At 34.6% G+C, this 11,309-nt stretch overlaps 1 protein-coding gene and 1 long non-coding RNA gene across 2 annotated transcripts in view; both read right to left on the reverse strand.

Annotated features, from left to right (window-relative positions):
- Positions 1 to 6,950: 6,950 nt before the first annotated feature.
- Positions 6,951 to 11,309, reverse strand: part of USP38 (ubiquitin specific peptidase 38) — a 26,411-nt gene continuing 22,052 nt past the window's right edge. Inside the window, exon 10 of the mRNA XM_011373753.2 lies at positions 6,951 to 8,185. Coding sequence (XP_011372055.1) covers positions 8,024 to 8,185 — 162 coding nt within the window. The 3' untranslated portion in view covers positions 6,951 to 8,023. The remainder of the gene's footprint in view (positions 8,186 to 11,309) is intronic.
- Positions 9,407 to 11,309, reverse strand: part of LOC111728798 — a 2,409-nt gene continuing 506 nt past the window's right edge. The window contains exon 2 of the long non-coding RNA XR_002775959.1: positions 9,407 to 10,815. This is a non-coding gene — a long non-coding RNA (uncharacterized LOC111728798). The remainder of the gene's footprint in view (positions 10,816 to 11,309) is intronic.

Genomic DNA, 11,309 nt, shown 5'->3' on the forward strand with positions numbered 1-11,309 from the left:
ACTGACCTCTTTCTACCAGGTGAAGGATGCCATTTTGGCTTCTTCCTCGACAAGGATGGAGGGGCACATGGGACGATGGAAGGGCGGGCCAAAGCATCCCTGGGCACACTGCCTGTGGGTGGCCCTGAAGTCTGAAATGAAACCAGTTCAAAGCTCCCAGTCTGGTCCCGCTCGCCTGTTCCTGACGCTGTCAGAGGGAACTCCTGTTCAGTACGGGAGAGGAATGAGCCCACCGCCACTACCTTCCATTGCGAGGTCGGGAGTTGGAAAATATGTGTGGGCGGCTTTCTTCTGTTGGGCGGTCGGGGCATGGAAGATGTCCTGTGCTGGGCCTCTCCTCTTGGGGTCCCAAACCAGCTGGACTTTTTTTTTTCAACTCTTTATAGTTCTCCAGTGCCATTTCAAGAGTTTATAATTGAGCAGGTAAAGAATTACTGTATGTCATCTTCATTAAGTTAGAGGCATAACCATACAGTAAGTAATTATTCTAAGTGCCTTTGAAACAGTGATTTGATTGTAATCTCTAGAGGGATGTTCTCTGTGGGATACTCCAGAAGGAAAGTGGTTTACTAGACAGTGACAACAACAAAATTGGCAAGGAAATCAAAGAGGGAGAGAAGAAGAGAGAAATCAAATCCATAGACTTAAAAAGTCCGAGTAGGCATATCTAAATCAATCGCAATGTATGGACTATTTTGGAATTCTGATTCAAACAAAAACATTCTAAGACAAAACATTCTAAGTAATACGAAAAATAAAACATTCTAAGACATTTGGAGAAATCTGGATTTCGACTGGAAATTTCTTGATGTTAAGAAACTACTGTTAATTTTTTAGGTATGAACATTTTATTATGGTTAAATTTTATTTGAAAAAGAACTCTTAGAATATACTGATACAAATGGAAATATTTAGAGATAAATGATGCCTAGGATTGCTTCAAAATAATGCCAGGGGGAGGGAAAGCGGGTGATAGGACATTGGAGGTACACGGAGTTTCATGACACATCTCATCAAATTTTAGGCTATTGTGAATAATAGTTTGAACATTTAAAAATATGTTTTGTGTACACATTTCTGTTGGATGTATTCCTAGCAGTGAGTTATGGGGTGACAGAGTATGCACATGTCCAGCATTAGAAGATACTGCCAGTTTTCCAAAGTAGTTTCATCAACCCACACTCCTGTAAGCAGAGAATGAGAGTTTACGTTCTACACCCTTGTCAATATATGCTGTTGTCAACCTTTTAAAGTTTTTTCATTCTATGAGCATTTAATGGTGTACCATTATGGTTTTATTTACATTTCTTGATTAATGAAATTCAGCATCTTCTTGGATGTTTATTAGGAATTTGTTGTCTTTTGAAGTGCCTGTTCCTCTTCTTCTCATTTTCCCATGGATTGTCTTCTTTTATGGACTCGTAGCAGTTCTTTATGTATTCGTTTATGAGTTGCAAATATCTTCCACGCCATAGCTGTCTTTTTCATTCTGAATGGTGTCTTTGATGAACAGAAGTTTTCCACTTTATAGTATCCATTTTTTCATTGTTTTTCATGACAAAGGCTTTTTAAGTCCTATTTAAAAAATCTTTCCATATTCCTAGGTTTCGAAGATATTCTACAAAGTAACCTTTTAAAGGTGTTATTTTGCCTTTTAGATTTACAATGAACCTGAAAGACATTTTTGTATATAGTGTGAGGTAAGGGCTAAGTCTCTGATTACCCAGCTGCCCCACTACAATTTATTGAAAAGATTATTCTTTCCTCACTGGTAAAGGGCCACCTTTGTTTCGAGTGACCAACTCATCCTAATTTTCCTGGAACTGCTCTGGTTTTGGCTCTGAAAGTTGTGACCTGGCAACGGCCTCAGTCTCAGGCAAACCAGGATGGATGGTCATCTTATTTTTGTCGTAAATCACGTGTTCATGGGAGTATGGGTCTATTTCTGGAATTCTCTTGAATAGAATGATAAACCTACTCTGTCTTAATTATTTTAGCTTTATAATAATTATTATCCTGTAAGGAAAGTAATCCTACCTTGTTCTTCATTTCAGAGTCTTGACTATTTTTAGGATTTTTCCATTTCCATTTTAGAATCAGCTTCTCAATTAATAAAAATGAGAATTCCAAGTTTGGGAATGCACTAGTTTTATGTCAGCTTGAGGAAAATTAGATCTTGATAATATTGAACTTTCTAAGCTATCATTGATTAGATTTTCAATTTTCTTAAATAATGTATTATAGTATTCTGTGTGGTGGTCTTGTGCATCTATTGTTAGGTTTGTAACAAACTGATTTTTTTTTATGTTATTGTATATTTCATTATTAAATTTTATATTTTAATACTTGTTCCTGGCATATAGCTATACACTTGAATTTTATATGTTGGCTTTATATTCAGAGAACTTGCTAAATTCACTTATTAATTCTAAAAGTTTGTAAGTTAAAAAAATGTAAGTTAAACATTCTTATCTCATTTTGGATTTTCTATATACATAAACAGGTGGCTGGTTCACAAGCTGTAGTTGGCCAGACCCTGCTTTAGTCCATGTTTATCCTTTTCCTGGAAAGGAGTCTCCTGTCTGTCTGCATGGTGTGCTGGGTGCATTGTGGCTGCAGCAGGAGGTCCAAATTGCTGCTCACGGCACAGCGTGAGTCTTGAGCTTCCCAAAGCTGCCCCTCCTTTCCTGGATATTCTGTAAACTGAGTGGATAGTGCCAAATCCATTTCCAGCACTCTGTTTCTTTATGTAAATCCAAATTTCCATCTGGTATCATTTTCCTTCAGCCTGAAAAATCTTTTAACATTTCATGTAGTACACCTATTCAAGAAAAATATTCTCTCGGCTTATGTTTAAAAATGTCACTTTCATTCTGAACGACATTTTCTCTAGTATAATACAGTGAATATTCACTAAGTTGACAGTTTTTTCCTTGTACTTTGTCATTCCATTGCCTTCTAGCTTGCATATTTTCTAATAAGACTGCTGTCTTTCTTGTTTCACTGTATTGGGGATCACAAACTTTTTTTGTAAAGTACTCTAATAAGTATTTTTGGCTTTGTGGGCCATATAGTCTGTCACAACTACTCAACTCTGGTGAATTGAAAGCAAGGAGGGAAAAGTGGAGTGAAGGGAACGGCGTGTTATGTATTCTGAGACTCGCACATGTAAAAGCCTAGGGACGGCAAGTACGTGATGTTGTTAGAGTAAGAACTATGCATGGCCCAGTACGACTGAGGGAGGACAGGAAGGGAAGAATGGAAGAGATGAATTAGTAAAGCAGAGATTAAACAAGTATATCGAATAAATTTGCTAAGAACCATGTTTCTCAACCATTTGGAACACTACCTACAAATTTTAATAAAGCAGATCTCTTTTTAAATACATATATTTTTAAGGAATCGTTTTTGGAGTACAAAGTTTAATGAAGTAGATTGTAGAAATTTTCAAAAAAACTTATTGAAAGCCTCTATTAATATATAATTTGCTTAAGTCTTTTGCTCACATTTTCCTTGTTCCTGTCCCTCCATTAAAGAGTACATTAAAATCTCAATTTTGATTAAAAAAAAATCTCAATTTCTGATATTTTAGCTGCATGATTTTGAGCAAGTTATTTAATCTGAGTCCTTTTCTTTACCCACAAAGGGAAAGGGATAAGGGAGGGCCAAGGTATGCATCCACTTCTGGGGCTGGTATGAGTTTAAAGGACATATAAATACCTACCAGTGTCTAGCACATGGTAGACATTCAATATGTTGGTCCCCTTGGATAAGAACTCTGGGAAAAATTACCTCTTCTGGCCTAGATGTTCTCAACCCAGGCTATACATTAAAAACACGTAAGAAACTTTAAAAAATATTGATGCTTAGTCCCCACATAATTTAATTGGTCTGGGGTAGAGCCTGGGAATGGTATTTTTTAAAAGCTTTAGAAATGATTATAACATGAATGCAAAGTTTAAAACCACTGATCTAGTGAACCTTTTTATCCCTCTGAAATCAAGGGGTGTGTGTGTGTGTGTGTGTGTGTGTGTGTGTGTGTGTGTGTCTAGCACACAAAGCAAAACATGAAAACATGAGCTCTGTTAAGAGAAAAACAACTGCAGGCCATAAGTGACATGGATGAGAGCTGGCAACACACTTGGCTGACTTTTTAGATTCTATTTTTAATGTTAAATCCACACTGGTTATGTAATATTGGGGTAAAAGTTTTATGTAACAAATCCTTTTGAATTTGTAAAAGCCAGATTGTTGATCTTTACTTCATCTTTTAAAAAAACTATTTCTATAGAAACTTTTTTTTATAAAGATGCAGTTTCTTCACAAGCTAGCTTTTTTAAAGCACTGTTTACTCTGAATCCGTTTTAATTCCCCATTCATTTTGAAGTTCATTCACTTCCAGAGGACTCTATAAGAAAATTAACTTAGTAAAAACAAAATAAGACTAACAGTAATAATGATATATGGCAACTTGGTAAATGCTTATGAGTATACATGAACAACTTATGTTTTAGACTTATTTTTTAAGCTTCCTCGAGATAATTTTTTTCTTAATTCTTTTTTTATCCTTATCTCTTGGGATAATGTTTTAAATTCAAATTTCCTTGCTGTTGTACTTTACCCTCTTAGTTACAGGATCACGTTATTCAATGTTTAACCTTACTCCTCCAGATGATGTTACTGAATTATTAATGTTATTTCCTAATAACTTTTCATAAAATGTAAAGAATTCATCCTTCTTCTCTACTACGGGAATGTTTAGTTTTAAAAATCTAAACTCTTTATTAAAAAAAAACAGGATGAAAGGATATTCAAAGTATGGCATTCTTATGAGAAAAGTTACCATATTCAAATGTACAATATTACTTCCTCTGAAATACTTATTTAAAAAGCTCTCTTTGTATAGAGAGCTAATATTAGGTGAAGTACACACTCGTAGGAAAAGATCTACTAAGGATTAAGAACTGGAACAAAGTACACAACATCAAAATGGGTGATTTCCATTAAGATCTGTGTACTAGACAGACTACCCCAATTATGTTTTCCTTCAAACTGTGCTGGGCATAGGAGCATTCACCTCACTCTTACGAGAGGATAAGAAAAAGTTTTTTTTAAAGAGGTAGCATATGAAAAGACAACTACTTTTGCAAATAACAATCATAAGAAGCACAGAACTAAATGAAAAAGAACATTAGAGATTCGAGTTCGAGACTTGTGAAATACTTCTGTTCTTTCCAAATGAGTTAAAAATATAATGGGCATTTTGAACCTGTTCACAAGGTCCCCCAATACCTCTAGACATTATGAGGGATCTTTATTTTTACATCAATGATTCTTCTGGAATCTTGCGGCATGGAGACAAAAGTTGGGGATCTCTAGCCCAATGCTGTCCTCTTTCTCTGATTATACAGCGGGAAGAGAGGTGGTGGGAAGTTGCTCGGAGAACAAGCCAGACACCTTTCCCCAAGTTAAGCTATGTAAATGTCATGAGTCAGAGTGGCGATAGGCACCTGCTTTGTGGATGGATTACAAGGGCTTGCATGACTGACCGTATCACATTTATGTTCTTTGCATATCTCTCTGGAAAAAAATCTAATTTTCTCAATGTGTCAATAAAGATCTTTGAAAGGAACACTTAAATTTCCAGTTTTTCATTTTTGTCAGTGGCGAGACATTATATGTGCTCTTTTTAGCAGCAATGAGCAGCTTCAGTTAAACTCATTACCTTGGACCGAACTAAAGAGAAAAAGCAATAGTAGTCTCATCGGCCTTCATAGTTAGACCTTATAACATTTGCAAGAGGCAGAGGAAAGTACAAGGGTTGGGAATATGGGAGAAGGAAAAGACCTAATATGACAATTAAAGCCGCAAATAAGTAACAGGGATGCTAATTACTGAGGAACAAAATGATCAGAGCAGTTCGAAGTATTAACTTATTTAAAAAGTTTGGTTGGATGGGTTTTTGAAATAAATGTCTGATTATTCTGGTCCCAAGACTTCAATAGGTATAATACTTTAAATTCAGCAATTAATTATTGTTAACTATATTTTTAACCTTAAAAGAAAGTCTTTAATTTCAAGTCTTTGACTGGAATGAAGTTATCTGAATAATTATTAGATAACTCAGTATTATTACATAACTGGAATTTCATATTTTTGTTTTCATTGTGAAAATTTGATACATATTACTTTGACACATAAAATTCTTGAATGACTTGATATTTGTAGATAAAACTGTGTATAGGGCTAACTGTCTTTATGGACGTTTCTAGAAGCAGCTGAGCCCAATATCAATCCATCAAGTATTATATGACTTCACTGATTTCAGTAAATGCTAAGACTGATATAACCTGATTATGAATCATCACCTGACCTGTGGATAACGGAGTACATAGGGTAGCTTAGAAATTCACCATTGGAACAAACGGAAGTCCACAGCAAAGAAAGTGTGATACAAACCTTTCTGATTCATTCACTTACAGGGAAGAAAGATCTTGATCACTTCTGCAAAGAATTTCCAGTTTTTAACTAATTCAGTCAGTTTTCCTCATCTTCATGATGACTGGAAACAGGTTAGGAGTGGGAGGTAGTGGAATTAAGATGAGAAGTGCTGTTTTAACCACCGCCATTAAAAGCTTGGGAAACAGATAAACCTCAAATCACCAGAGAACATTCTTTCCTTAAAATCTTTACAAAATAAAGACCAATCTTTAGAACAATGTAGAACCATGGATAAGTTAAAACCTTTAGGAAGGGGGACACTTGGGAGAACTCTTTTGTACTAATAATCAAGACCCAGAAGAACTGACTTGTTTCAATTTCCTGGCAAAAGAAAATACGGGATGGTGGAGTTTGACATTTCAACATTTTAACTGGAACTATGAAATGGAAACAATGGTGCAAAACATATCGCTCAAACGAAAGAAAAAAAAACCAAAAAACCCCAAATGTACAGCTCTAAAAATATGCAATCAATGTTTAATATTCTGAGGATTAAGTAGCAAAATCAAAAAGATTTTCTATTTGACTAGGTTCATTTCCTCTGAATTCTTCTAAGAGTTAAAAAAGAATATCACACTTATTGATTTAGAACCATCAGATTTTACTTCAGGAAAATCTAATATTCTTCAAAAAGTTATAATTTTAATGTTAGCACAAAAAATTACTTCCTAACATTTCATTTTAAAAAAGTTTTTCCGCAGCCAAAGATTCCTATTTTTGAATTACAGTACTGCAAGGCACAGATAGAACTCAACTCCTTCAAAACACACATAAGATAGACTCCCTGAAATAGAATTTTAAAATCCTTAAACAATTAGAAGTGCTACAAAGTTAGCCATTTTTAGGTAAAAATGTTGCTCCTACAGATCATGCACCGTTCTTAAAATCAATTCAACACAAATGTATAAATAATCCTTTTTAAAACATTTGTTCTTGAAATGCAGCTTACAGTGATGCTGGACAGCACTAAACAAACCTGAAAAGTACTCTAACTTGATAATTTGTTATTGCCTTCATTAGAGATTGTATCATCTCTAGTATTTTCAAAGACTTGAATTTAATAATAGGGTAACTATACAGGAAATAAAGGGTTTTCTTCATTTCTTTTTAAATAATATTTCCTTCACCTCTAACATCAATTCTTTTATAAAGGACGCTAAATGAATTCTATTTTTTGTTCGGTAAAACTGAGGCAAGAACCATTTAGATGCCTCCACTAAATGTGATGCAGCTTAATTAATTAAGGACCAGGTACATATTTTCCTCTGAAAATTTTTGGTCAAGCACATCTAACCATAAAAGCAAATGGAATTTTAAGAGGTAGATTTTTTTCCCATGATGCATTTTGTTACTAAATGTATTGTCAAGAAAATAAAAACAAGCACTGAGTGTGTTTTCTTAAAGTATAAGGGTCTAATGAAAAGAAAAATAAAGGATAGATATGATACTTGTTACAGTCTGACATTTTAACAGTCATGGCATTGGATGTTTTGTGACCAGTGCATTTTGGACTCTTTCGGGATCAAAACACGAGTCTGCTGACTGTATTGAATCCTCCCCCGCCCCCTCCGCCGGCTGGCCCACAGCTTCCAGGTGGGTCATTGTCGTCAAACCCATTTGGCCGAAATGAACAGGAGGCGGAGGCGGCTTGTAGGGCGCGGGCGCGAGCATTCAACTCTTGTTCCTAAAATTAAAAATAAACTTTTTTGAAGTTAAAATCCTAAATACAATAGATGGATAGATCACCTATATAAATATTTCAAACTGCCTTAATCTTTAACAACCATCCTTTGAATCTCGGTAACTTTAAAAATACTGACTATACTAATCCTTTCCATATCTTAGTAAAGTACGTAATCACAGATGGAGAACAAACTCTTGGTGTGACTCCGTAGAATGACAGATCCTGAAGGCTGTTCTGTTTCAATACCTTCCTTTACAGAAGAGGAAAACGGGAAGCTCCAGTCCTAAAATTTCTCCACAGAAATATTACAGTTCTTGTAACACTCATCAACACATGCAAGAATGGCTTTCTTTCCTAATATACAGGATCCGAATTCAAAGTTTATAACAATGGATTATCTACTCTCTATAAAGTGAGGCTATTTTGGAAGTGGGTAATTATAATAAAAGGAATAAATAATGAAAGGAGGCCGAATTTTTTTTCTACCCTTTCTTTAGAATATTTCTCTGTAAATAAAAGTAAAACAAATCTCAAAAACAGTGCTAAGGAAAATGGAGCCTATTTCCTTACAGTATTAGTTAAAAACTTTCTCTACCAGATTATTAGAAATATTATCAGGAATTATATTCATCTATGTGCCAGACACATTTATTAGGTGCTCAATAAATATTAATGATCTCAGATTAGAACACTATTAGGTACTTAGCCATGAAAGGAGGAAGAGTGAATAGATAATGGCAAATCCATTTGGCAAGCTATACAACTGGATTCTAAAAACGGGCACAAACTTCCTGGAAGAATATGTAAAGTGTTCTGGTATGTGCCTATTTTTCGGGTAAAGGGTGTACAACTTCAAATGGGGCTGATGGCAACGAGGCTTAAAAGCCACTGGTAGGAGCATAACACGTAGCTCGTTAGGTGTGATTGTCCCGAAAGACTTGCAAAATAGTTAACATTAATAACAAAACTGTACTGTTTCCAATTTTTTAAACTAAAGGCCCAGTTACATTGCTCCATCTGGCAAGGTAATATTACATAATTTCTAACTAGATTTTTTTAAAGTTAGAAATGAAATAGTTAATTAGACTTAGTGGGGCGATCATATTGTAAGGTATAAAAATGCTGAATCACCATATTGTACACCTGAAACTAATGAAACTAATATCAGACTGTATACCAACTATGTGTAAAGTAAAACAATAAAGAAAATTAAAAAATAACTTAAATAAAATTAAATTTTAATTAATTTAGCAATATCTTTTTTGCTTTAAAAAACTTGCCAATCTGAAACTTAAGATGAAATGCAGAACTGCACAAAACAAAAAACTGAATAAAGTACGTAACACCTTTCCTTTACAGTGACATTAAAACAATAACGAAAAGAATGGCTCATCACACTCAAATACTATATCATCGGTACGTAATGGGGTAAAAGGCAAGAAAATTATTTAGAGCGAGGCTGCAACACAAGTAGTTGTTATGATTATAGAACTTTTGGCATTCCGATCACAGAAATGAAGAGTCATTTCTCATCTTTTCAAAACCCATGTCTCTCTTTTGATAATGATTTCACTCAATCATTGATATAGAAACAACCTGCATATTTCCAAAGTCAAGATTGCATTGGGCCTTATTTTCTGTATTTTATATTACAGAAAATTTTGATTACAACCTAACTCTTAACCTCACTCCACCTCTTTAATCTTTAAGAATCGTGATGCTTACTTTCTAAGTGTTTATTTTATAGCTAGCAAGAAGGACATGGTTGAATACGTTACATTTCTTGGATCAGCGGTCCCCAACCTTTTTGGCACCAGGGACTGGTGCTCTTATGACAATCTAATGCCTGATGATGAGGTGGAGCTGAGGTGGTGATGCCAGCGCTGGGGAGCAGATGCAAATACAGATGTAGCTTCGCTGGCTAGCCCACTCATCGATGCTGTGTGGCCCAGTTCCTAACAGGCCATGGACAGGTATCAGTCTGCAGCCTGGGGTTTGGGGACCCCTGCCCTGGATCATAAGCCTTCTGACTAGATGTTAGAATCTTTGGTAGTTAATCAGTTCTAACAAATATTCTGAGTTTTTTTTTTTCTGTAAAATGTATTGTTTTTGTCATTCTAGAACATTGCCATACTGCTCTAAAAATGTTATCAGGTATCATTATTTGAGTATTTTATAATATAGTAAATTTGAAAACTTTTGAGAAAACTTCCCTCTAAAAACCAGTACTCTAGCGGCCCATTTCTTCTCTTATTTGATCTGTATCTTTTAGGAATTTTATGGCTTTTGAATACAATTTTTTTAGAAACTTTGTTTAAACTTATAAAATCACTTGGATTACCTAATTTATATACCTGCAATTTCATCTATCATTTACTGTTGGTCCTTGATGTTATTAGGAAATTGGCAGATTTCAAAGAAAAATATTTTGAGCAAGATTTTTATTAAAATAATAAAATTACTAACTCTAACAAGTATATTCATAAGTAAATTCAACTCATGTGAAACCTTTACTCCATGACTTCCATTTACTAACCTATTATGTCCTTGGTTTTATTGCTCAGATCCTTAAAGAATACAATATTCTTTCTTTACATTTTCTATCTTTTAGTTTCCTTTATCTTATTCACCTGAATGTCAACAAATAGTCCTTAAAATGTTTATACAAAGGTCTAGAAGGAATAAACACCGAATTTAGCAGCTGTTTCCTCTGGTAGGGGGGACTAAAGGGAAGAGGGAAGATAATTCCATTTTATTAAACTTCCTCTATGTCTGCATTGAATGATTTTATAATAATCACATCTTTTGTAATTAAAAACTAAGGTCTTTTATACCTCATCTAATTGCAACTTTCCATAATTAATTCATAACATTAGAAAGTAAGGCAATTTACTTATATAGGTTGAACCCATTTCATATGAACCCATACTCAAAGTTCAAAGTTACCACTCTGTAAATTCCCTGAAGATGAAGAAAAAGATTTCGAGATTAGGTTGTGCATTTAACCAACTGTCAGTTGTTTAAATATTTTCCACAAATGAGGAAGCTTCTATTTCCAACTTACCTGTAAATACAGTTTATTGTCTTTTGTGATAGCATCCATAAGTTCTTTCTGTAGAGGGGG

Source organism: Pteropus vampyrus, unplaced genomic scaffold, assembly GCF_000151845.1.
Source record: "Pteropus vampyrus isolate Shadow unplaced genomic scaffold, Pvam_2.0 Scaffold229, whole genome shotgun sequence".
Taxonomy (NCBI): domain Eukaryota; kingdom Metazoa; phylum Chordata; class Mammalia; order Chiroptera; family Pteropodidae; genus Pteropus; species Pteropus vampyrus.